Source organism: Bufo bufo, chromosome 5 (assembly GCF_905171765.1).
Source record: "Bufo bufo chromosome 5, aBufBuf1.1, whole genome shotgun sequence".
Lineage (NCBI taxonomy): Eukaryota > Metazoa > Chordata > Amphibia > Anura > Bufonidae > Bufo > Bufo bufo.
The window spans coordinates 171942307-171970190 of NC_053393.1; the positions used below are offsets into that span (position 1 = coordinate 171942307).

General features: G+C 44.8%; 1 protein-coding gene across 1 annotated transcript; it reads left to right on the plus strand.

Annotated features, from left to right (window-relative positions):
- Positions 1 to 3904: 3904 nt before the first annotated feature.
- On the plus strand, positions 3905 to 5916 carry LOC121002455. The gene is made up of 3 exons (XM_040433910.1): positions 3905 to 4039; positions 4256 to 4409; positions 5271 to 5916. The coding sequence occupies exons 1-3, from the start codon at positions 3952 to 3954 to the stop codon at positions 5914 to 5916; spliced, it is 888 nt and encodes a 295-aa protein (XP_040289844.1). The 5' UTR covers positions 3905 to 3951.
- The last annotated feature ends 21968 nt before the right edge of the window (positions 5917 to 27884 follow it).

Here is a 27884-nt window from a genome sequence, read left to right on the forward strand (position 1 = left end):
TCACTAATTGTTACATATTATGCTATGACCATTTTCCAGCTAATTCGCATCCAATTGTCACTCAAGCCACAGACCCTTGACCAGCAAATTGGAAAAAGTATCTAAAGCTAGTTTCATACTGTTCCAACATAGCCAGAAACTTTCAGAGGCCAGGCCCCATGGACTATAAAGCGACCTGGTGGGGATTCGGCCTGTTTCTGACATTAGTGCCAAGATTCGGCCGGACAAATACCACAATAAATAGCAGCGTTTTTTTTGTCTGGCCGAATGTCAGAAACAGGCTGGTTCCCTGCTGGGTCCCATTATAGTCAATGGGAACAGCCTGCCTGAACAGTTTAGCGCTAGTGTGAAACTAGCTTTAAGCCTAAATGTGGTGTAAGGCATGTGTGCCAAAGGCATGTTGTCAAAACGTTACGGTCAGGCTGCCACTGCCAGGGGCCAGGAACAGAAGTTACTTATGCACAACTTCTAATTGTTTGCTGTTGAGATATTACAACATGACCCCCATTACTTTCTGTTACCTGTTACACGCAGGGGCAGACATATCGCCGGTAGTATCATACTAGTAAGCGCACCCAGAAGCGCTCACTAGTATGCAAGAGATCAGCGCTTGCTTACTTACCCCTGCGGCGCTGGTCTCCTCCAGCCTGACTGCGTACAGCGCGCACTATGACCTGAGGTTGTACGCAGTCAGGTCACGTGTGCAGCGCGGGCTGTTGGACAGGACAGGAAGAGCAGGAGAGGTAAGTTTTTAATTATTATTATGGGAACCTTGTCTCAACTGGGGGCACTAAAAGTTTTTTTTGGGCACGCAGTAAGGAGCATTGGCACACATTATGAGGGTACTATGGGGACATTGGCTCTACAGGGGGCACTAAGAGGAGGTATATTTTATACTGCCACAAAACAGGGCACTTTTATTTTTACTGTAACACATTATAAAGAGAATTATTACTACCGGGGGCATTATGGTGGGCTGTATTACAGTTGAGGGACTATGAGGAACTTGAATACTAGTATGAACACTATGGGAGCATTATTACTTCTGGGACACAGTGGGATTTTATTACTGTAGGGGCACTATTATTACTATGTGCTGTCTGGTAGATAATTATTTCCATTTGTGGGACTTTGGGGAGCACTGTTACTGTGGGGGGCACCCTGGCACAATATCAGCTTAGCACAATTATTTTTGGGGAACATTATGTTCACACTATTATGCTCCATTCACACGTCTGCATTTTGTTTCCGCATCAGAATATGCAGAATATATGCGGACCCATTCATTTCAATGGGGCCGCAAAAGATGCGGACAGCATTCAGTATGCTGTCCGCATCCACAATTCCGTTCCGTTCCGTTATGCGGATCCAGGAAAAAAGTAGAGCATGTCCTACTTTTGGCCGCAAATTGCAGTCCGTGGCCCCATTGAATTCAATGGGTCCGCAAAAATGCGGATGACATGCGGAAAGGTACCAAATGTCATCCGCATGTCATCCGCATGTCATCCACAATTGCGGATCCGCAATTGCAGATCCACAGGAAGTAAAAAAAAAATATTGCCCCATGTGACCTTCAGCACCAGGGAGAGCTGAAGAGAAGAAAGTGTTGTGAAGTCACAGATAGTGAAACTTCTGCAATATGACGTCCAGGGGCGGATTAAGTGCATGATAGGCTGTCTACCCAACTTGGGCCCCCCCCCCCCCCCCTCCCCCTCCATTTTAGTTTTTTTTTTTGTATGAAGAGGCTGCGGTGCTTCATGGGCGCAAACAGTCTCTTCTTAGGCCATATGACATCTTCAGACAAAAAAATAAAAAATAAAATTGGGTCCTAAACTGAAAAATTTGGTCACTAAATTTAAAATACATATAATTGTAATAAAAAAGACATGGAGGAGAATACAGCACCACATACCTCTTACATCCAGTGACATCTCCTGTCATGTAGACCTTCTCTTTCCTCTTCTCCTACATTTGACCCAGATCTCCATGACAAAGTCTTTCAGCCACATCTCGTCTCTACAGTTTGTAACACAGACACGTTAGATTTCTCAATTTTTCCATCAACCTCCCCATCCTGGTGTCCCCACAGTGTCATCCTGCCACCCCCAATACTGTGCCCGTTTTGCTCCCCAATGCTCCAGGAACTATACTGCTGAAAAAATAGTGACCCTAATAGACATAATTGGGGTAATTTATCAAACTGGTGTAAAGTAGAACTGGATTTCCAAAAGAGCTGTCAAATATGAAAGGTGGAATCTGATTGGCTGCTAGGGGCAACTAAGCCAGTTCTGCGTTACACCAGTTTGATAAATTACCCCAAATGTTCCTATAGTGTCTACAGAAGTTATAATGTCCCCTAGAGACCCCCAGTAATAATACCACCCTCTATTGTGCTCCAGGCAATAATCCCTGTATAGTGTCCCCAGAAATAATAGAATTGCCCCTACAGTGCCACCCCAATAGCAACACCCCCATATAGTAATTTCCACCACACTGCCCCCACATAGTAATCCCCCCATAGTAATTTGCCCCCACACAGTAATTTCCCCCAAACTGCCCCATATAGTAGTTTGCCCCCCACACAGTAATTTGCCCTACACTGCCCCACATAGTAATTTCCACCACACTTCCCCCCCCATAGTAATTTCCACCACACTTCCCCCACATAGTAATTTCCACCACACTGCCCCCACATAGTAATTTGCCCCCACATAGCAATTACCCCACATAGAAATTACCCCACACTGTCCCCACATAGAAATTACCCCACACTGTCCCCACATGGCAATTTCCCCCACACAATAGTTTCCCCCACACTGCCCCCACATACTAATTTGCGCCCACACTGCCCCATATAGTAATTTGTCCCCACACTGCCCCATATAGTAATTTGTCCCCACACTGCCCCATATAGTAATTTGTCCCCACACTGCCCCACATAGTAATTTGTCCCCACACTGCCCCCACATAGTAATTTGCCCCCACACTGCCCCATATAGTAATTTGTCCCCACACTGCCCCATATAGTAATTTGTCCCCACACTGCCCCATATAGTAATTTGTCCCCACACTGCCCCATATAGTAATTTGTCCCCACACTGCCCCATATAGTAATTTGTCCCCACACTGCCCCCACATAGTAATTTGCCCCCACACTGCCCCCACATAGTAATTTGTCCCCACACTGCCCCACATAGTAATTTTTCCCCACACTGCCCCCACATAGTAATTTGTCCCACACTGCCCCATATAGTAATTTGTCCCCACACTGCCCCCACATAGTAATTTGTCCCCACACTGCCCCCATATAGTAATTTGCCCCCACACTGCCCCATATAGTAATTTGTCCCCACACTGCCCCACATAGTAATTTGTCCCCACACTGCCCCCACATAGTAATTTGTCCCCACACGGCCCCATATAGTAATTTGCCCCCACACTGCCCCATATAGTAATTTGTCCCCACACTGCCCCCCCCCCCCCCCCCCCCAAGTAGGCACATGAAATAAATTTTTTTTAAATGAACAAAAAAATGAAAAGATAAATACTCACCTATGTCCAGGGCCAGGCGCTTGCTCGCAGAGGAAGGCGGGATGAGTCAGGCGCGTCACAGTGCTGCGTCCCGGCACAGGCGCGCGATGATGACGTCATCACACACGCCTGCGCCGGGATTTCTCTACCGCATAGGCCTCAGGCCTACAAGGCCTGAAGCCTATGGCGGTGATCGCGGACGGGACAGGGAGCTATGCGCTCCCGTGCCCCGCCGCAGTATGTGGGCGTTCGGGTCAGCGTTGGGCCCCCCAGCGGTGCTGGGCCCGGGGCTGCCGACCCGAACGTCCCTATTGTAATCCGCCACTGATGACGTCGTTTGAGGTAGAAAAAAAGATAATTTTGATACAGGAGAGGCCTGCCTTGTGGGACACAAGGGCCGAAGTCTACCATGACCGGATCATGAAGGACCGAGCATGGGAAGAAATTGGTAAAGAGCTGATAGGAACAGCATGGGACTCTGCCTCAGTGTCCAAGAAAGAAAAAATGAGTGAGTAAATAATATTTTAAAATCATTGTAATTTTTATGGGTTCATACACATATCCATGGAGCACGGTCTATGAAAACCAATCCTGCCGTGCTCTAGAGTGCAGAAGTGCATGGCGTCATTGGTTGCAATGACGCCGTGCACTCCTGCACTCAGCAGCATGGCAGGCCTGATTTAAATTTTTTAATCCTAATATATTTTTTGTATTTTTATTTCAGTCCAGCAAATCAAGAAGAGATCGAATACCTGCCGGGACCAATTTCGGAGGGAATTTAATACTAAAAGCAGGAGTGGTGATGGAGCCATGAAAAAAAAAAACTATATGTATACTCGACACCTTCAATTTCTTCTTCCAATAATGGATTTAAGAAGGTAAGTCATTTTTAAATTTTTGTAGGACAGTGGAGTTTTTAGCAGTTACTAATTATAGTTGTTCTGCAGTTCGTTTGCTATGCTTAGGAGAGATCATCAGCATCTGATCAGAAGTTTGAGAACGCAGCGGTGCTGGCAGAAGCAACGCGGGCTTCTGTGTTTACCGCTGGCCCAGTGACGTCACGACTAGTATCATTGGCCTGGGCACGGCTAAGCTCTCTTCAAGTGAACACAGATTAGCCGTGCCCAGGCCATTGATACTAGTCGTGACGTCATTGGGCTTGCGGTAAATAGCGTGAAGGCCGCGGCGCTACTACCAGCAACGCTGCCTTCTCAAACAGCTGATCAGATGTTAATGATCTATCCTGAGGATATAAAACAAACTGCAGAACACCTTTAATAAAATCAGTGCCTCAGACTGTAGCCCATGTCACGTAGATGTAATATTTTTTAGGGGTTTTAAATTATCCTCTGTTGCGCCGCTGTGCCCCTCGTTATGTTTATGCGCCCTGTATGTAATAACAGCTGAGCGCCTAAGACCTTGAGAAAAACAGCTCACCTTCTACCTGTCTGTGTCGCGCTCCGCTGTGATTGGACAGCACCACAGCCAGATAGAAGAAATGGCCACGTAGAAAAGCTGGTGTCTCCTCCCCGTTGTTCCCCTGATATTAATTTACATACAGGGTGCATAAACATAATGAGAGGCACAGTGGCGCAACAGAGGAGCATTAAACTAATTCTACCAATATGACATCTAGTTGACATGGACTATAGTGTTAGGTACGGCATTATTGAGTACAAACTGATGGAAGGTGCTCTTTTAATAAATCAAATAATTTTTATATTAAATTTATTTTACAGAACTGTGGACAATCTCTCGGACACTTCCAATCCACAAGCATTGTCCGGCAATTTGGATGACAGACCAGGAATGTCCACAGATGATATCCAAGCGGAAAGTGAACATCCTGAGGCCATGGGGGAATCTTCCGTGGCTTCATTATCTCTCCTTCACCAGCCTCTGCAGGAAAGATCGGAAAATCAAGAAGAGGTCACAGAAGTGGTAGATGCTATTCAAGAACCAGTCCAGGCCAATCCAGAACCCAGCCAGCAACAAAGAGCAGCACCTGTTAGCCGTTCATCTAGCAGACGAGGCCAAAGGGTCATAACCGATTCCGGTTTAGATCTCCGTGGTCAGGTCGCTATGATGGTTATGGAGTATCTAAACTGGAATCGGTCTGACGGCAAGGAAGAAGTAGCTTTAAAAGGGCTCACTTCTTCCTTGCGCCGTGTGCCAGATGAACGGCAAACACGGTGCCTTTCTGCTCTGGTCATGGTACTAGATGAATTTACGGACCCTGAAGAGCCACATGATGTTCTGCACTTTTTAGAAAAGAGAAGAGACCAAAGATTAAAGGTCATAACTCCTCATTCCTGTCTTAACAGACCGGACACCCCAATTGTGCACACCCCTGGCCCATATACTAGGGAATTATTTGACTTATAATTTTTCTTTGCTTGAAATAAATCTTTGTTATCTTGTTTAAATTGCGTATGTGTGTTTTCTCTTCAAACATGTCATAATTTAATATTTTAATAATGATGACCTATTATCTATTTAGGTCATTATTTTTAAAATATTAATATAAGTTATCATGTACCCTCTCATTTTTTATTTTTGGATCAGAGCTGAACCCCACAGTCCCCCCCATTTTATCACCATGGCAGCTTCATTGTGCACATAAAGGGCAACACACTGCCGGGCAGATGCTTCTGGAAAGTAGTGTGTTTGGTGGCGTTACCAGCAGTAATGTGCGTGCTTTTGCGCAGACCTAACTAAAAAGGCTAGGGCAGTGCTGAAGCCAGCCCATCAGAGCCACTGATGTCATCAAACACACTGCTTGCCAGAAGCATCTGCCCGGCATTGTGATTTTTTTTTTAAATATCATTTTCAATGTGTGATCAAGCACATGTCAAAGCAGAGCATCAAGGGGCAGTGATGGTCAGTTCGCAGTGTTCGCCAACGAACACATGCGGCCTGCCATCTTGACTCACCCGTCCAGCGATGCACAGGTAAGCCCTTACCTGTGCCAGGAGCCGGTCTGAAATCAAATGCGGTCACCGGGAACAGGCAGTTCTGATAACAGCCCAATGATGGCCCCCGGCGGCTGTTCTCAGAACTGCCTGCTCCCGGAGACCGCATTTGATTTCAGACCGGCTCCTGGCACAGGTAAGGGCTTACCTGTGTATCGCTGGACGGGTGAGTCAAGATGGTAACCCGCATGTGTTCATTGGCAAACACTGCGAAATAGCCATCATTGTCAAGGGGGCCTGTCCGCCAAATACACACGTCCATGTAACACGGACCTCTAGATACCGGCCTGGATTCCTGCTGAGTGAAGGAGCGCACAGCCTCATTGGTTGCACTGATCTATACGAGTGTAGGCCTCATGCACAGGAACGTGTGAGCTCCTGCACTCAGCAAGAATTCAGGTTGGTATCTCATGGTCCGTGCCTGTCATGTGCATTTTGATGAAAAGTGATGATCTCATATACTTACCTTTTCTGCGTAGAAGTGGAATCTTGATGGATTGCGTGCCTGATTACGTCTGGTGTAGTCCTTGTTCAAAGCTGAAGGCAGACATATCAGATTTTTATTAATAAAAATTGGACATGTTCGTGTTTAGCTGTGAGTACATACACATTTAAATAGTAACAAATTTTAAATTACATTATAATAGACGTAAGTCAAAATGAGGTATTAGAAGGTATTTACACCAAATTGTTTAAAAATGTGGATTTTACAAAATACCTCAGCCCGCAAGCCCACGTCAAGGGTCCTCATTCTCTTGCGAGTCCCTAATCTAAACTAACAACAGGGGATCTAACTAAACTAAGAAATTTAAAATTTTATTAAAATTTAAACCAGATTCCAGCTGAAATCAGCGTCTTCCACGGATGGCATCCAACTGCCACGACAATGCCCCCTCAGGACTGCAGAAGTAGTTGGCATAGAGTTCCCGAACAGCTAGTCCAGCTGTACCAGGGCGTCCAGGCCGGCTCAGGTCTAAACTGACTGAAGATGTCATATTTAGGCCCAAATCTGCATCTGTGGAGGCATCGTGGATCCTGGTGAAGTTGTGTAGCAGTACACAAGCCTGTATCACCAGGGTTTAGAGAATTTGAGAACCGCACTCTATTCGTTCAGCGTTTAGGTGCCAGTCAAGGGCTAAGGATAGCCAGTAAATATAGAAGTAAATTTGAGGCACACAATTTTTTGATTTGCAAAATTAGGGCATTTATTCATTAGCATATAATGCTGTCATCCATAGGTCCAATCTTTTTCAGATTATACACATATTGGCAGAAACCGTACGTTTCGGTCGCGCAGGACCTTCATCTGCAGTTTTATCTGCTCAAACGGATGTGAGTGAGTGGGGCACTGGATGTCATATTTAGGCCCAAATCTGCATCTGTGGAGGCATCGTGGATCCTGGTGAAGTTGTGTAGCAGTACACAAGCCTGTATCACCAGGGTGGCATTGTCCGGATTCATCTGTATGGATGACATGAATACTCTCCACTTAGTGGACAGTATTCCGAAAGCGCACTCCACATACCGACGGGCGCGAGTCAATCGATAGTTGAAGATGCGCTTCCGGTCATCCAGATCGCGTCTAGGGAAGGGCCGCATCATGTGGGGTGACAATGCGAATCCTTCATCTGCCACGATCACAAATGGAGCCGGCGGACCTGCAAATCCGGGAAGTCTACTGGGCTCTGTCAGGGCAAGCTGGTTTTCACGAAGCCTTTCACCCATTCTGGAAGCACTAAAGATGCGGCTGTCTGAAGTGCTCCCATAGGTCCCGATATCCACAATTACAAACTTGTAGTTACTGTCAGCCAAGGCCATCAGCACCACAGAAAAATACTGCTTGTAATTGAAGTACCGGGACCCTGAGTGAGGCAGCTTCTTCACACGGATATGCTTACCGTCCAGTGCCCCAATGCAGTTAGGAAACTGCGCAGATTGGTGAAATCCCTCGGCGATACGTAGCCAATCTTCCGCCTTGGGGGTGGGCATCACCGCTTCTCTGAGACGCTGCCATATAACTTTGCAGGTATGGCAGACAATCCCAGAGATTGTGGAGATTCCAAGGAGAAACTCAAAATGTAAAGAAGCGAATGAGTTCCCGGTAGCAAGGAATCTAAAATAAAAAATTAAAATAAAAAAATTAGTTCTAACTTTCATTTTCATATAATAATATTTAATACACAGTATATAAAAATGGCACATTCACTTACCTCAGGGTGACAAGCAACCGTTTTTCAGCAGATATGCAGCGCCTCATGCTGGTGTCCAGGAAATTAAGGTCAGGATGAAGAGAGACCAGCAGATGATCGAATGCTTCCATGGGCATCCGGCAATAGCTTTTGAACTTTATAGGGTCACGTCGCAGATCGTTGTATAACTTGTGAAATTGTCCTTTTTGAAGGCGCTGAGCAACAATGGGATGGACCAGTGCCATCTTAAGAGCATTATAGGCCCCCGGGCAATACAGTGCACTGGGGCCCTGTCTACACAATCACGCACTAGAATAAAAATGCAAATTATCAATAAGGCGATATTTATTGGTACTTTCAACAAAATCAGTGTTTAATATAGGAATAATATATAGGGGGGGCACAAAGATACCACAGTCAAAAATGGGGGGGGCAAAAACAAAATAAGTATATATAAATAAGATTACAAAATATGAGAGAATTGCGGTATGCAGGGATACATTTATAATAAAACTATTTACTTACAAAAGAAGCTGTTCAATCGTCTGCTGTGCCGTCCTCTGCTTGCTTCCGCGGATTCTTTCCCCTTCTTTCTGTCTCTCGTCAGTGCGCAGGCGCACTGTTATGGTGGATCTGTGGAAGACACACTGTTATGGGGGCATCTGTGGATGACAGTGTTATTATGCCTCTCATTAGCCCCCATATGCTGCCTCTCATCATTAGCCCCCATATGCTGCCTCTCATCATTAGCCCCCATATGCCTCATCATTAGCCCCCATATGCCTCTCCATTAGCCCCCATATGCCTCTCCATTAGCCCCCATATGCCTCTCCATTAGCCCCCATATGCCTCTCCATTAGCCCCCATATGCCTCATTAGCCCCCATATGCCTCTCCATTAGCCCCCATATGCCTCTCCATTAGCCCCCATATGCCTCATTAGCCCCCATATGCCTCTCCATTAGCCCCCATATGCCTCTCCATTAGCCCCCATATGCCTCTCCATTAGCCCCCATATGCCTCATTAGCCCCCATATGCCTCTCCATTAGCCCCCATATGCCTCATTAGCCCCCATATGCCTCTCCATTAGCCCCCATATGCCTCTCCATTAGCCCCCATATGCCTCATTAGCCCCCATATGCCTCTCCATTAGCCCCCATATGCCTCATTAGCCCCCATATGCCTCTCCATTAGCCCCCATATGCCTCTCCATTAGCCCCCATATGCCTCATTAGCCCCCATATGCCTCTCCATTAGCCCCCATATGCCTCTCCATTAGCCCCCATATGCCTCTCCATTAGCCCCCATATGCCTCATTAGCCCCCATATGCCTCTCCATTAGCCCCCATATGCCTCATTAGCCCCCATATGCCTCTCCATTAGCCCCCATATGCCTCTCCATTAGCCCCCATATGCCTCATTAGCCCCCATATGCCTCTCCATTAGCCCCCATATGCCTCATTAGCCCCCATATGCCTCTCCATTAGCCCCCATATGCCTCTCCATTAGCCCCCATATGCCTCATTAGCCCCCATATGCCTCTCCATTAGCCCCCATATGCCTCTCCATTAGCCCCCATATGCCTCTCCATTAGCCCCCATATGCCTCTCCATTAGCCCCCATATGCCTCTCCATTAGCCCCCATATGCCTCATTAGCCCCCATATGCCTCTCCATTAGCCCCCATATGCCTCTCCATTAGCCCCCATATGCCTCTCCATTAGCCCCCATATGCCTCTCCATTAGCCCCCATATGCCTCTCCATTAGCCCCCATATGCCTCATTAGCCCCCATATGCCTCTCCATTAGCCCCCATATGCCTCTCCATTAGCCCCCATATGCCTCTCCATTAGCCCCCATATGCCTCATTAGCCCCCATATGCCTCTCCATTAGCCCCCATATGCCTCTCCATTAGCCCCCATATGCCTCTCCATTAGCCCCCATATGCCTCATTAGCCCCCATATGCCTCTCCATTAGCCCCCATATGCCTCATTAGCCCCATATGCCTCTCCATTAGCCCCCATATGCCTCTCCATTAGCCCCCATATGCCTCATTAGCCCCCATATGCCTCTCCATTAGCCCCCATATGCCTCATTAGCCCCCATATGCCTCTCCATTAGCCCCCATATGCCTCATTAGCCCCCATATGCCTCTCCATTAGCCCCCATATGCCTCTCCATTAGCCCCCATATGCCTCATTAGCCCCCATATGCCTCTCCATTAGCCCCCATATGCCTCTCCATTAGCCCCCCATATGCCTCTCTCCATTAGCCCCCCATATGCCTCTCTCCATTAGCCCCCCATATGCCTCTCCATTAGCCCCCCATATGCCTCTCCATTAGCCCCCATATGCCTCTCCATTAGCCCCCTTATGCCCCCAGCAGCCACATTTTCTTATAAAATAAAAAATCACTTACCTCTCCTGCTCCTGGACGCCGCCTGCCTCTCCTCAGTCGACTCTGTGCTCTGAACTGGCGCGCACAGCGTGAGGTCACAGAGCGCCCTCACGCTGTGCGCAGCCCTGCACAGCCGACAGCCAAGGACCAGGAAGTGGTGAGTACAGAGCGTTCACCACTTCCTGGTCTCTCGGTTCTAATGAGCGCTTCCATAATGGAAGCGCTCATTAGTATTCAACTGGGGGAATCAGCGGGGGGGCAACCGGGGGGGCAAAGGACAACATAGGGGGGGCGATTGCCCCCCCTCGCCCGCTGCTAAATGACGGTTGGGAAGTTGGCTGGTGGGTTCACTGGGCAGGCGGGCCCCCAGGCAAGTGGGGCCCCCGGGCAACTGCCCAGCGTGCCCATTCGAAAAGACGGCCCTGGGATGGACCCACTGCCGTCTCCTCTTCCTCCCCGGTTTTTCATCCAGCATAGATGACGGCCGTCTGAATCGCCGAGAGAGAATCCAGTGAAATAGTACGTTATCCATGTCTTCTGCCATGATGATCGCTGAGAAATCGGTAGAAAACTATGCCAGCCAAGCAGAGGTTTCTTACACAGCTCTGAATGACACCAAAAGCACAATAAAATGGCGCCTGTACAAGCACATGTCCTCTGTTTTATACCCCTTTTTTTTTTTCTTCTTTTGGTACCCTAGCAACATCTATTCCTCTTCCTTTTTTTTTTTTGTGGAAAAACGGAAACACGGAACGGATGCACTTTGTAAAAACTGAAGGTTTTTGCGGAAACACGGATCCGCAAAAAAACGGACCGTAAATCTGGAAAGAAAAAAGACGGACGTGCGAATGTAGCCTTAGGCTACATTCACACGTCCGTGGTGTGTTGCGGACCCGCAAATTGAGGGTCCGCAACACACCAGCCCATCACCCCCATAGAAATGCCTATTCTTGTCCGCAAGCTGCGGACAAGAATAGAACATGCTCTATCTTTTTGCGGAGCTGCGGACCCAAAATCGGGGCCGCGCTCCGCAATTGCGGCTGCAGACAGCACACTGTGTGCTGTCCGCATCCATTCCGTCCCCGTAGAGAATGAATGGGTCCGCACCCATTCCGCAAAATTGCGGAAAGGATGCGGACCCATTTTGCGGACGTGTGAATGGAGCCATAGTGTCAGGGACACTGTCTCCTGGGCACAGTTATTTTTTAGGACACTGTGCCAATAATTATTGAAGGGGAACTATCTGTGTGTAACCTGTATAGGGAGCACAGCGGGCACAGTATTGGGGGTGGCAGGATGGGTTGTTCAGAAGGTGGGAGGATGATGGAAAAGTAGGAAACTAAGATGTCTGTCTTTCAAACTCTGCAGAGAGAAGAGATGGCTTAAAAATCATCATGGCGGTCTGGTCTGAAAGGAGAAGATGAGGACAGAGAACATCTACATCAAAGGAGACATCACTGGATGTACGAGGTATGTGGACCTGTATTAGGCTACTTTCACATCTGTGTTAGTGATTCTGGTAGGCTGTTCCAGCAGAGAACAGCCTGCTGGAATTCACTAGATCCAGCACTGCTGGATGCAGACAGAATGCCCGCCATCCCCATTGACTATAATGGGGTACGGCAGAGATCCGGCCACAATCTGGCAAAAAATGCAGAGAATCAGCGGGACCGCATGCTGTGGTTTGTGTCCGGCCGATTCCTTGCATTTTCAGCCGGATCAGGTGGCCGGAGCGTAGTGTCGCAGGTGTGAAAGTAGCCTTACCCTGTATGTTTTGTATTGCTCTAAGTAATGTTAGGACGGGAATAGGTTAGGTTGCAAATTTGGCTTGGGGGTGGGCCCAGGCACATTCTTTGCATAGGGGCCCTCTGCTGTCTGTGTCCGCCCCTGGTTATATGAGTATATTTTAGGATGCCTTCACACATGCCATAATTTTTAGTTTCAGACAAATTCTCCCCAAAGTCTGCATATCTTAAATGGGGATTTTGATGTGGGTTTGCCGAAGAATTATTGCAGATTTCACGTTTTGCAATGCAAAGGAAATGCAAATCTCCATCAAAATCCTAATGTACAAATTTTTGTGACGTATTTTTCCCTAAAATGACAATACATGTAAGGCTCTCTAAGCCATACATCTTTATTCATGTTGGACCGTAAGTCCAATCAAGACAGTATGGTCAGCACTACTACATGTCAGGTGGAGCAGTAGAGCTGTGTTAGGTGTCAACTCTGGTAGTGCATAAGCTAAATCCACCTAGAAAAGAAAAATAAATCCAAGGCACACACCAGTCCATAAAAGTTCCTTTTATTCCAGTCCATTAAAACAGCGCTGAGGGGTGTAACTTGAGCAGTACAATCAGATACAGCCTGACCCCCCATCGCAGGATGTTTTCATCCACGCGTCAGGGAGATGCAGCAGCCGTGCGGGCCTCAGAAGGGACGCAAGTGACGGGGAGCCAGGTAAGTACATCCTCTGTGAGGGGCCCGGGCATATGGAGAGGCATTTTAGGGGTAGGATAACCCCTTTAAGTCCCTGAGTATGCTGATATAGCAGTGATAGATTTGGGGTTCTTTTTTCCTATATTGTCTACCACAAGGGTAACCCCATATCATTATTTTTGCCAATTTATATTTGCTTTACTTTTTAATGACACTTTCTTCACTGACTGCATTATCATTTTTCTTTACTGAACATTTTTCCTAAGGTATGTCTTTTGAATCTTTGCGAGTCTGAGTTATGACCTATTTCAGGTACTGACATGGTTATCTTTAAAAACACGTGCTCATCTGTGACACATATCTTTGATTATGTTCCTGACGTAGAGTCACTGGAATTTACATCAGCCACCACTAGGGGGAGCTCAGTGCAAAGAGATTATTTACAGTTTCCACTGCATTCAATGGCAATTATATAAAATATATATGCATTGAGCTCCCCATAGTGATGGCTTCAGGCAGAACGTTTTCTAATATACTGTGTGAAGGGAAGCAGAAGATGTATCGATCTATTCATGCAAATTGTCTGGTATAAATACATTTTGGCTAGTTTCAAATCACGTTTTTGTCTTACATTTAATATATACATTGGGGGAAAAAGGATGCAGAAGCATAGTACACTATGCTTTTCCATCTTGCAGAGTCCAGCAAAGCTATTTATACATTAATGCCTGGACAGTCTACAGCTATTAGGGCATGCTTGGAGTTGTAGTTTTGCAACAGCTGGAGGGCTGCAGGTTGAGCATTCCTGCATTAATGTATCTGTTTTTCTTATCAATGGAACGATATGGTGATAGATGCCACTGTATAGCAGCCGTTGGAGGCATCTGTTTTGAGGGTGAGCGATAGCAGTAGCCATCACTTATCCCCATGGAGTGGAGGTAATCATTGCTTTAAATGCAGATGTTCCCCTCCACTTACGAGCAGGCAGTTATTTGGAAAAAATTGGCTATTCCTGATAATTGGACTGCTCAGGCCTTACGTAAGAGCAGGCAAGCTAAAAGCCCTCCTCTTTCTGAATAAATATACAATCTATGGTGGCAAATGTAATTTTAAAGGGGTTGTCAGAGTCAGGGCTGGACCCGGATATACAGTAAGCTCCCCTTCAGTCCTTTACCATGTACTAGTGGAGCATCAGACGATTTCCTTGCTCTGATGCTCCCCTTGCCTTGCGCTGCATTGCACAGGGCAAGATCTGTTTGTTGTGAGCCAGCGATGTTCCAGGCTTCACATCAGTATGCTGGGCGTGATATCATCGGCACAAATGGGCGGTGTATAGCGTTGTTCTGGGCAGATTTAGATGCGGGTACTAGTAATACAGCACTTATCAGCTATGGTATTTCTAGTATTTCCGGTGTTGGAGGCTCATTAAGGACATTACTTTGATCTGTGATTGCAATCTTGATATTACACTGGGGGAGGGGGTCTTAGGGTATAAGCATCAGTAATGCACTTCCTGTCTTATCATTGGGTGCCAGGCCTTTTCTGACGCCCAATTCAGGTCACACACCCCAAAGGTCAGTCAGATTGTACGCGAATATGGTCAGAAAATTCTAACTGGTTCTGGTACTTCACCTTTTGCCACACTATTCATAACTATGTCATTAATGTTATCACTATATAAATGGTAAATGCTAAATCATTCTTGTAAACAGAAGGATATACTTTTTCTATATTTGATCTAAGAAATTACCAAAGACTGATTTCCATTAAAAGTAATAGGACATACTCATGTGGCGCAATATTAAATGAAGTCTGTGCCTGAAATAACACAACTGTTGAGACAGATAGTCACAGACTGTGCCTGCAAGTTCCTTTGACAAATGAAATATGTAAGAGCTTTTTAATACAACCAGTCTCAAGGGTCCCTTTAGTAGCTGAAGCACCAAGCAATCATGAGCCCCACTAAGAGATGGTTATTACTGAACTGTAGTGTCGGATTTTTTTCCCCCTGTAACACTTTCATTATATAGTATTTATTCATCTTTGAACCCCTTCTGAATATATTTCCTTTAATTTTACTTTGAGTCACTTTTGTACTTTCAGATTTTTTACAATCATATTTCAGTTCTATCAGAATCTGATCTGATATTACTAGTTTGTCATGCATTGCTATTCCTTATCTGTGGTTAGGCCTGGAATTTGTTGTTACATATAACCATTGTAAACCATAATTATTTTGTGAACTGTGTAACATTTTCAATTCACTACGAATTTGTGAAATGACCTAGGATTGAGACATGCCAGTAAAATAATCCTTAAAATTTCACTTTTTCAATTTGAATAGATTAAATCAGTATTCTTATTTATGCAAAACAGCTGTAAGCCTGAACTGGCAGCACATGAAAGTGCAGCTCTACCTTCAAGATACTTAATATCTACAGCAATTCTCTGCTATATATTTCCTGAATTGATCAAGGTCGCTTTAAATACTTTCTGAACATAGCAGGAACATACTAATAAGAGTACATTAAAAAAAAATCACATTTATATATATATAGTCGTGCTTGAACGTTTGTGAACCTTTCACAATTTTCCATATTTCTGCATCAATTTGGCCTTAAACTACATGATATTATCAAACAATTCCTAAAAGTAGATAAACATAGCCAAATCAAAGAAAATGAGTCAGAAATATTTATTTAATGACGAAAATGTTCAAATATCACATGTTTGTGAGTGGCAAAAGTATGTGAATCTTTAGGATTAGCAGATAATTAGTTTAGTTTTCAATCAATGGGATGGCAATCCGATATGAGTGGGCGACCTGTTTTATTGATAAACATGGATCTATCAAAGTCTGATCTTCACAATTCAAGTTGTTGATGCTCATCAGGATGGGAAAGATTACAAAAACATCTCTATAGAGTGTGGACTCCACACTAATCCACAGTCAGACAGACCGTATACAAATGGAGGAAATTGAAGACTATTAATTATCCTCCCTAGGAGTGGTCGACCAACAAGGATCACGCCAAGAGCATGGTGAATATTAGTCTGCAAGGTCTCAAAAAAATCAAATTAACTAATGTTAATGCTCATGAGTCCATCATCAGGAGGAGAGTGAACAACAAACATGTATATCGCAGGATTGCAAGGAAAAAGCCATTGTTCTTCAAAAAGAACACTGCAGTACATCTGCAATTTGCTAAAGATTACCTGGACAAGCCAGAAAACTATTTTAGGTTTAAATGAGAAGGGTTTTGCTTGGAGAAAGGGAAACACTTCACTCCAGTATAAAACCTCATCCCATCTGTGAAACATTGTGGTAGTAATATCATGGTTTGGGCCTGCATCTAGGTCAGATGGCAGACACCTTAGAAAAAAGGATCTGACATGTTGGATTTCAACCTGCAAATCTTTTGTTTCCCTTGGGATAAGCCACCACTAGTGTATTGTCCCCTTCTCCCTATTGAAAGAAACACACACCACTAAGCTCAACTAAATGTGCATGTCAAGAAAGATAGCTAGCTAGTGTTTATAGTTGTCTTACAGATTGTGGCATTCATTCCCCTATTGAAATGCCCCTAGATATCCTAATCCCTATGTTATACATTATATCAATAAAATATGACTCTTTAGGGCACATACAATGGTATATAGGATAATGCAGTGCAATGATACATGGCCAAGGACTAGAAAACAACAGTGGCTGGGCGTGGCCTGAGAGCGCATGGAGTAGGACGCACCGCTCACTGCTCCTGATAGAATCCTGTCTAAACGAGTGGTAGCACTTCTCGATTCTTTGAAAAAACCTTACCTGGTGGAAGGGAAGTGTCCGGTGGGTGCCGTGGTGAATTTGTGAGCCTGAATATGCTGAGGAAATTGAGTAAAGTTCCGAAGTCTGACAGACCGGAGGTGGTCCAAAATGGCGCCGATGGCGGGGAGGCGACGGCGCTGCAGGAAACGGTGAGCCAGAGTGCGGCAGCTAAACTGAGCAAGTATGCCCGTACAGATTGCGGAGTGGGCGATTGGGCTGCCGAGAAGGGGGCTGATATACTTACCTCCTCTGACCAGGAGGACGGATCCCTAGATGGCGACGGCCTGGATGCGGCGGATCAGCCGTTACTGACTCCTGAATGCCCTGCTAAAGATACAGTAGGCCCTAGTGCCGAGGCTACTGAGGAGCCCACTCTGAAAGATATTATGGTCGCTGTGGCCAGTTGTAACAGCACCCTGAAAGTGCTCACAGTGCAAGTTGGCAGCTTGCGTTCTGATGTGTCTATAATTAGACATGATTTACATAAGATCTCTGAGCGCACCTCTGAATTGGAGAAGAGGGTGTCCACTCTAGAAGATGTAGTCCAGCCTTTACAAATGGCGGCAAAAACAACTGCAAAGGACATTGTTGCTCTGTATGCTAAAACGGACGACCTGGAAAATAGATCCAGAAGGAATAACCTGCGAATTGTGGGGATGCCAGAGAAGACTGAGGGGGCCAATGCCACGGAATTTGTGGAGAAATGGTTGCACCAGTTGTTTCATGAGAAAGGCCTATCTTCCCTGTATGCGGTGGAGCGGGCACAGAGTGCCCATGCGGCCGCTCCCGCTAGGCAGGCCTCCTCGCCCTATACTGGCGAAGATCCTGCATTTTAAAGATCGGGACACTATTCTGCGGTAGTCCAGGGACAATGAGGAGATGGTCCTGAACGGGGCCAAAGTGTCCATATTTCCGGATTATTCTAATGAGGTGCAGCGGAGGAGAAGCAGATTTATGGATATCAAGAAAAGGCTGAGAGGTTTACAAGTCCAGTATGCTATGCTGTTCCCTGCTAAACTGCGAGTGGTGGCGTTGGGATCCACCAGATTTTTTGAGGATCCAGAGGAAGCGGCACAGTGGCTGGACGTCCACGAGCGGCAACTGAGAAGTGGGGCCTTGGACACTTGAAGGAGGCAGATATATGTTTTTTTGGGTTTAATCTATATATGTGATTACACTTTAATGTCACTTTAAAGTTACACCAATTAAGAAGTGTATTATGCAATGCTACCACATGGTAGATCCTGAGGTGGGAGTAGGTGGTTGGGAGATTGTAATGTATTTCTCAGCTGTGGGGAGGATTCTCTACCTGAGGGAGTGTGTTGAAATCTGATTATTGTAGGTTTTGGGGCAAGTTGCTCTTGGATTGCCCTGTTTTAGTGTTTGAGGTTGAAGAGGGGGGGACTGATGTCCTCATTTACAGTAACCTGATTATGGGAGGGGGGTGGGGGGGGGGTAGGGAGACAGTTGGGGGAAGGGATTGGGGTGTGAACTCTGAGCGGATTGTGATTGAGTGGGCTGTGAGATCCAGATATGGCGTAATGTTTTACCATGACACAGGTGATTAAAGTTTTAAGTTGGAATGTGAGAGGTATGGCAGATGCACGTAAACGACAGTGTATTTTTCGATACTTGGAGCGGTTTCAGCCGGCCATATGTTGCCTCCAAGAAACGCACTTGACTAATGATAATGTCCAGTGGCTGAACAAGAACTGGGTGGGTCATGTGGTACATGCAATTCATTCCTCTCACTCAAGGGGTGTAAGTGTGATTGTGCATAGAAGTATTAGATATGAACATATGCAGGAATGTGTGGATGCTGAAGGCAGGTATGTTTGTGTCGTGTGTAAGATTGATGGGATCCAGGTGGTGTTGGTGTCAGTGTATGTGCCTCCACTGTTTGCTTCTTCTCTGATACGGGATTTTATGACCTTTGTGGCGGACTTCCCTGGGTTACCATGGCTACTAGTTGGGGACTTCAATTGCACGCCGAATGACTCCTTAGATAGATGTCGGGTGGAAGGATCAGGTGGGTCACCGCGGAGTACGGCTCTAAAGAATATTATGAGTGAAATTGGTGTATATGACGTATGGAGACTGCGTAGACTCGTGCAGATCGGCTACGCATCATTCACTATCGCGCATAGACTTGACTCTTGTTAATGATGTTATGCTGCCACTGGTTAGGGATGTTATCTCTCATCCTCGGTCGTTGTCTGACCACTCTCTGGTGCAGATTGACTTGTGCCTGGGGGTGCTCAGGCAGGGACCGAGGCTGTGGAAATGTAACTCACACTGGCTGAATGTGCTGGGTGACCTATCCGGGGTTTCACTGGAGGTCAGGGAATTTTTTGCTATCAATGCGGGGACGGCTTCAGTACCCAGAGTCTGGGATGCCATGAAAGCATTCTTGAGGGGAGTCTTGATAAAGGAAATTAGTAAGCATAAATCTAAGTCTAGAGAGGCGGATGTTAAAGCTCATGTCCTAGTGGCTGAGGCTGAGAGGGAGTTTAGTCGATCCCCTACTCTGATTAATAGTGAGGCTCTGGCGGTTGCTCAGGAACAGTTGAGGTGTCATTTAGTGCAGGCCGCAGAGAGAAAACGTAGTTTTTATCGCCAGAGATCTTTTGAGGAGGGTGAGAAGGTGGGTCATTTGCTTTCGGTTGTTTCCCAGGCCCAGAGAGGATCCTCCTGTATTCAGGAACTGAGAGATGGAATGGGGAACAGTAGTCAGGACACGAAAGGAATACTGGATATTTTAAAAAGTTTTTATGTGTCATTATATGCTTCCACTGTCTCCAGCTCGGAGGAGGCTTTGGCCGCCTTCTTGACGGAGGCACAATTATCGGTGCTGTCAGACGAGGATTGAGAAAGGTTAGAGGAGCCGATCTCACTTGAAGAACTGGAAGCTGCGCTTGGGGATATGGCGAATGGTAAGGCTCCGGGGGTAGATGGCCTACCTGTGGAGGTATATAAGAAGTTGCAGGGGGTACTCCTCCCTGAATTGCTCAAGGTACTTGAACACTCACTGGAGGCGGGTTCGCCACCACATTCTATGCAGGAGGCTATAATTGTAGTTATTCCTAAACCTGGGAAAGATCCCAAACTACCAGATTCTTATAGACCAATTTCGCTTTTAACGGCGGATGTAAAGCTCCTGGCAAAGGTGTTGGCAAACCGATTGTCCAGAGTGATCTTGACCATTGTGCATCTGGACCAGACAGGCTTTATGCCTGGGAAATCGACTGCTATAAATATCCGCAGATTATATGCTAGCCTGAATATCCCGGCAGATAATTGTGGAGATAGGGCCTTGCTTGCTCTTGACGCCGCCAAGGCGTTCGATAGTGTGGAGTAGAACTACCTGTGGGGGGTCCTGAGAGTTATGGGTTTCGGTGCGCGGTTCATTCATTGGGTGAGGGTGTTGTACTCGAGTCCCAGGGTACGAATTAGAGCCAATGGGGGGTTGTCAGATGGATTTGCCTTGGCCAGGGGCACCAGACAGGGGTGCCCATTATCGCCCTTGTTATTCGCTCTAGCAATAGAGCCGCTTGCGGCCTTTATCCGCTTGTCACCAAATATTGATGGGTTTCGGTATGGTGTGGTGCAGAATAAAGTGGCTATGTACGCTGATGACACTCTGCTATTCCTGGGTGATACTGGGACATCCCTGGATGCGGCCATGGGGTTGATAGACAGATTTGGGAGTTTCTCTAGGCTCCTGATAAATTGGCAGAAGTCTGCTTTGATGCCGGTGGATGGGCAGGCCCTGTCAGGTGGGCGTGTTGATAGTTTGGTTCCCTGGGTGGATAAATTCAAATATTTAGGTCTGTATATAACATCTAGACTGTCGGAATTTGAAGACCTGAATTTGTCTCCATTGTTAGCCACTTTTAGACTAAAGGTGAGGACATGGTGTAGACTCTTCTTATCAGTTGTGGGTAGAGTAAATCTTTTAAAGATGGTAATGATGCCCCAGTTGCTTTATGTATTGAACAATGCTCCCGTGTGGATTCCTCTGGATAGATTTAGGAAAATACACTCTATGTTTAGAGATCTTATTTGGAAGTATGGTCAGGCTAGGATTAGGCTGGAGACGTTGCAATACCCTAAATCTGAAGGAGGTTTGGCTGCTCCTAATGCATGGATCTATTTTTTAGCTTCCCAATGTCAGCACTTTAAGGGATGGATTAACTTCCAATTGCCGGATATGACGGGACAGATACTGCAACACTAGTTGGGCAGTCGGGACCTTATGGGTAGTCTAGAGGGGTCGGGAATGCATGCGGGGAGAGAGAAGGTCTTGCTTATTGATCTTATGAAGAAAGTCTGGGCGAAGGTGAAGCAGCTTAGAGGTGTGTCTGTGAACTTTCCCCAATTAGGAATAATAACTTGCTGCCAGAGTTCTTATCTATGTCGGGGCTTCGGAATTGGGAATCTCATGGAGTGATGAGGATTGGCCAACTGACGGAGGGCAATGTTTTCAAATCGTTTCAGAGTTTGCAGCAGGAATTCAATATTCCCAGGGTCTGGTTTTATAAGTATCTTCAATGTATGCTAAGTTATGGATATCTATTGTTTAATTTTGGTCCTATGTCTTTGTGCAATATTTATTGCTGTGTGATGATTCTTGGATGATGTTTCATTTGATACTATAGTATACTGTCTTTGCATTTTTAAAGAAAAAGAGACATTGTATTGTTATAAAATAAGATGCTTTTTATTTGATCAATAAAAACGATTTGATTTAAAAAAAAAAGAAAACAACAGTAGGTGGTCAAAAAAAAATTGTTGGATTCTTTAGAGAAGCATCTGTCGTTATAACACTGCTACGGCACTGCTGGAATGTAAATGCTGAGTATACAACTTACAATAGAGATACCAATGTTAAGATAGTTAACGGAGTTGTCCCACAAAAACAAAATTCTACATTTTGCAAACCAGCACCTGGTTCTGAATACTTTTGTATAGCCACTGATTTATTCACTGAAATCTATCTGTATACCGCCACCTGCCTTTTTTGAAATTCTCTGTCCAGCTCACTGAAGTCAAGTGAAAGCAGCCCGGGAGCCACAGAGCTTAAATGGAGAGGCAAGGAGCAGAGTCTCTTCATAGGTCCCACTGGTAGGGAGGGGACATTTTTTTTTTTTATTCCTGTACAAGCTCTCTTTCTTTCTCTCAATGAATCACAAGAAAATCTAAATATTTAGAACTCAAACTTTTTGGAAACTTAGGATAGAATTCTCAACTTTTTGGAATTAATTCGCTCATCAATAAGCATAGGTAGATAGCAGAACAGTTTACATAACACAGGTAGAGAGCAGGACAGTTGATATAGCACAGTTAGAGAGCAGAGAAGTTCAGGTAGCACAGGTAGAGAGCAGGACAGTTCATGTAGCATAGGTAGAGAGCAGAGAAGTTCAAATAGCACAGGTAGAGAGCAGGACAGTTCATGTAGCACAGGTAGAGAGCAGGACAGTTCATGTAGCATAGGTAGAGAGCAGATAAGTTCAAATAGCACAGGTAGAGAGCAGGATAGTTAATGTAGCACAGGTAGAGAGCAGGACAGTTCATGTAGCACAGGTGGAGAGTAGGACAGTTCATGTAGCACAGGTAGAGAGCAGGACAATTCATGTAGCACAGGTAGAGAGCAGGACAGTTCATGTAGCATAGGTAGAGAACAGGACATTTCATGTAGCACAAGAAGAGAGCGGAGCAGTTTGTGTCATCCTGAAAGATATGGTTCATTTAGTACAGTTAGAGAGAATATGCCAGTCAATAACATGTGCCACATGTACCATCTGCTACAAAGCTGAATGTAGTTTTAAAGGGGTTATCCGAGCTTTTACTATTTATGACCTATCCTCAGGATAGGTCATCAATATCAGATCGCCGATCGCCAACACCACCGCCGATCAGCTGTATGAGGAGACAGCGCGCACAGTGTGCACGTGCCGTCTCCCTTCTCTCTTCCTGTCCGCTGTTGCTGTCTATGGCAAAGACCTTAGACAGCAGTAATGGACAGAAAGAGGGAAGTGAGATGGCATGTGCGCACTGCGCACGCCATCTCCTCGTACAGCTGACCGGTGGGGGTGCCGGTTGTCGGACCCCTGCCGATCTGATATTGATGACCTATCCTGAGGATAGGTCATCAATAGTAAAAGCCTGGATAACCCCTTTAAGTTATAATGACTCTGAAAAGCAACTACCTAGTCAGCATAGGCAACATTACTTTTTGCTCTTGTTATTTTGTACATCATAGATTATGTCTATAAAGTAAACATATGGAAATGCCATATCTGCAAACTTACCCTCTGTGGCTCTCTACTTTTCATTTTATAAAGATGTAAATTACCTATGTAAAGTACAAACAAAGCACATGTAACACTTCTAGAGAGTTAATAATTTAATCAAATGCAGAATTGATGTAATCTACGCAATTTATGGGAATGTGCATTGTGATATTTATTTCTGATTACAACGTGGAATAATACAGGCATACATCTTGTCTTAATCGAGAGAAAAAAAGCAACAAATTTTCTTTCAAGTAACAAGACAAATGACAAATGCTCTGGAGGCTCCATTTCTATTTTACCGGGAAGATGAATGTACATTTAGAACAGAACTATTCTGCATGATATTTGTTATTTAATCAACAGATATTTTGCTTGAGAAAAGTTTAATGGGCGAGCTGTTGAATTTGTTAGTGCAAAAAGAAGGAAGAAGGCTCAAATTTTAATAAATCATCTAAAGAAAGTATAACTTTCATAGGTTACCATCCATTGTAGTAGAATAAATAACAATGTATGTCAACAGTGATAAATTTAGGGCGCATTCAGCCTTTGTGGTTGCACAGATGCACATGTTTGAAGCATATACAGCATTAAAGGAATTTCATGGATTACTAAAACATGGCTGTATTTCTACCAGAAACAGCTACACGTTTACACACAGGTGTCTAGTGTTGCTGCTCATCCTTTTTCACTTGAATTGGTTTGAGCTGTAATACCACATCCAATAGTCCTGCACTTACTGTATCTAGGATATAGTCTGGGGTTTGAATTTATTTGAGTTGCTAAGTTGCTATAAAAGCTGTGGATCGCTGTAGAAATGAGGGAACCAAAGATGTCTCAGCACCAAACTCTGCAGTGGTCTAGACATAATTAGAAAAAATATGGCTGTATTTCTTCCAGAAACAGTACCACTTTTAGACACAAACAGTGTCCCTTTTTCACTTGAATACATGTGAGTTGTAATACCACATACATCCCATGGCTTTCTACTTATCTAGGGTCTGGTATGGGGTTTGAATTTATTGGATTTACTTTAGAGGCAGAGGATGGCTGTAGAAGCTACGGAACCAAAGATGTCTCAGCAGCAAACTCTGCAGTGGTCAAGACATAGTAGTCTGGGCTGGAAGGTAAAGATATGTAAAGAGAAAGATTACATTTAAGGTAGATGTCACCTGTGAGTCACTAGGTTTATAGAAGACCTTTTAGATCTCCCGGCATGCTTTTGGTATATACCAGTATTCCGCAAAATGTATACAAAAAGTATCCATGTAACTGAGGCTTCTATGCTTCAATGACCTATTCTAGGTCTCGGCCTCCAGGCGGCCCAGACCCACTTCATGCTCTCCTCCTCTCCCCTATGGGTCTAGCCGCTGGGGTAGCTTGGGTTCCTTATACAGGCTGAGGCCTGCTTGCTGGCTTAGCATCTCCTTCCTGGCATGTGCTCTCAATAGCTCTTAAAGGTCCAACACACACGCACCTTACTGCTCACCAGTCAATAGCTGGTAACCTGTGGATAATTAAGGCACCTTCCCCAGTGGGAAGGTATCTGAGCAATAAAGTCTTTTAGCTTGCTAAGTATCCTAGAAAGGAGTGATGTTCTATAGTCTACCCCTGATTCAACCCCTACCTGTTTACCCATTTTAAACATCCACTGCCTGACCTGTGCCTGTTTACCCATGTTGATCCTACCCTGACCTTGGACCTGTTATGGTATTGTACATACTCTGCCTGCCCTGACCTCAGATTTTCACTGACTTTTTGCCTGTCCTTTTGGTGCTACACACTGGTGTCTCTTGATCTCCATGGGCGAGCAGCCAACCATGCAGAAACTACTCCAAGAGGTAGTGACCTGGTGTGTTCCTTGCAGTAAAGTCCAGATCTATGTATAGGGCTTAACAGGGGAAAGCCAGGGAACCATCAGAGTAACACCCTTAGGTTTAGCCCTTAACCCAGCAAATCAGAAGAGACAGCTATGCTGCTACAGGGAGATCTCAAGAGATCTAATTGAGAGTAGGTCCTCGGACATTCTGAATTGTAATTACTGACAGAAACTAAAACCTGTTGGTGACTTAGTAACAAAGTAGCTCTCTAAGGGTGAAAAAACCACACCACAATGAAGGTCCAACAGACATTAAAGTTTGTGAATTCTTAAGAGAACTGTCATGATTAGAACCTCCTAGTAAGAGAAAGTGTTAAGCTTTGTTCCCACAAACTATAACCATCAAGCCTTGTATACAGTGACATACATCTCATGGAGGCAGACCACACAATAGTTATGGGCCCCAGGGGAGGGGGACCTGGCTCCAAACTGATTCTCCTTTTCTGAACACAAAATCATGGCATTTCACTGCAGATGCCACTACAGGGAGCTCAGTGCACAGAGATTTTGCAACTTCCATTAAGAGCAATTGTAAACATTATAAATATGCACAGAGCACAGTGGTGGCTGCAGAAATCTAGTTTTGTAATATATTACATGATGGGAAGCAGAGACTTTAGAGCTGTATGAGGGAGATTTATCAGTGTATTCTTGTCTGGTATAAATGCATTAAAAAAGAATGAACTCCATATTCATGAAGTACCACTTTTTTCTGACACAGAAGTATGGTAAAGTGGATAAGATGCAGCACACTTATTTTTAAAAATTCTTCCACTTAATTAAAAAAAAAATAATTTATCAGAACTCTCACTTGGGAATCCATAGTGAATTTTACTATGGGCCCTGTGAGATCTGTGTATGTCCCTGCTTGTACCTAAACCATAACAATCAAGCTTTGTACTAAATGTAACCCTTAAACCTGTGCCTCAAAGTCCAGTAATATTTCTGTTGTTCCAAGCCTGTGTGTTGTGCCATACCTCTGCCGGGCTCCAACTGATGCCTCATCGTCTACCTGATCCATGGTCCATTTTATTACTAGTCCCCTTCTAAACCATGTGTCACTACACAGTTGGATACTGTCAGCATAACTGGAATGTGTCAGACTGTGTAGCGACAAATCACTTTAACAAGGGGAAAGGTAACAGCTACTTTTCAATTTATTCATGAAAGCAGAACAAGGGTTTACGGTTTAACCCCTTCCTGAGCAATATCTTTGGTGCCAAAGTATTCACCTCAAAATTTAGACTCTTTGGGGGAGATTTATCAAACTGGTGTAAAGTAGAAATGGCTTAGTTGCCCATAGCAACCAATCAGATTCAACCTTTCATTTTCCAAAGGAGATGTGAAAAATGAAAGGTGGAATATGATTGGTTGTTATGGGCAACTAAGCCAGTTCTACTTTACATCAGTTTGATAAATCTACCTCTTTTCGCACAAAATGGGCTTTCATAGGGTATTAAAACAAGGCCCATATTTTTTAATTGTAAGTGTTATATAGAAAAGAAATGGCCAAAAATTGTCTAAAATTCAAATGTTCTCTTTTCTTTAACTTATTATTCAACGTAATAAATTTGATAAAACAAATTAATAATTTAAAAAAATAATAATCTCACTCTCATTTGTATAATGATGCCATATACAGTACAGACCAAAATTTTGGACACACCTTCTCATTCAAAGAGTTTTCTTTATTTTGACTATGAAAATTGTAGATTCACACTGAAGACATCAAAACTATGAATTAACACATGTGGAATCATATACATAACAAACAAGTGTGAAACAACTGAAAATATGTCATATTCTAGGTTCTTCAAAGTAGCCACCTTTTGCTTTGATTACTGCTTTGCACACTCTCGGCATTCTCTTGATGAGCTTCAAGAGGTAGTCCCCTGAAATGGTTTTCACTTCACAGGTGTGCCCTGTCAGGTTTAATAAGTGGGATTTCTTGCCTTATAAATGGGGTTGGGACCATCAGTGGCGTTGAGAAGAAGTCAGGTGGATACACAGCTGATAGTCCTACTGATAGACTGTTAGAATTTGTATTATGGCAAGAAAAAAGCAGCTAAGTAAAGAAAAACGAGTGGCCATCATTACTTTAAGAAATGAAGGTCAGTCAGTCAGCCGAAAAATTGGGAAAACTTTGAAAGTAAGGGCTATTTGACCATGAAGGAGAGTGATGGGGTGCTGCGCCAGATGACATGGCCTCCACAGTCACCGGACCTGAACCCAATCGAGATGGTTTGGGGTGAGCTGGACCGCAGAGTGAAGGCAAAAGGGCCAACAAGTGCTAAGCATCTCTAAAAAATCCTTCAAGACTGTTAGAAGACCATTTCAGGGGACTACCTCTTGAAGCTCATCAAGAG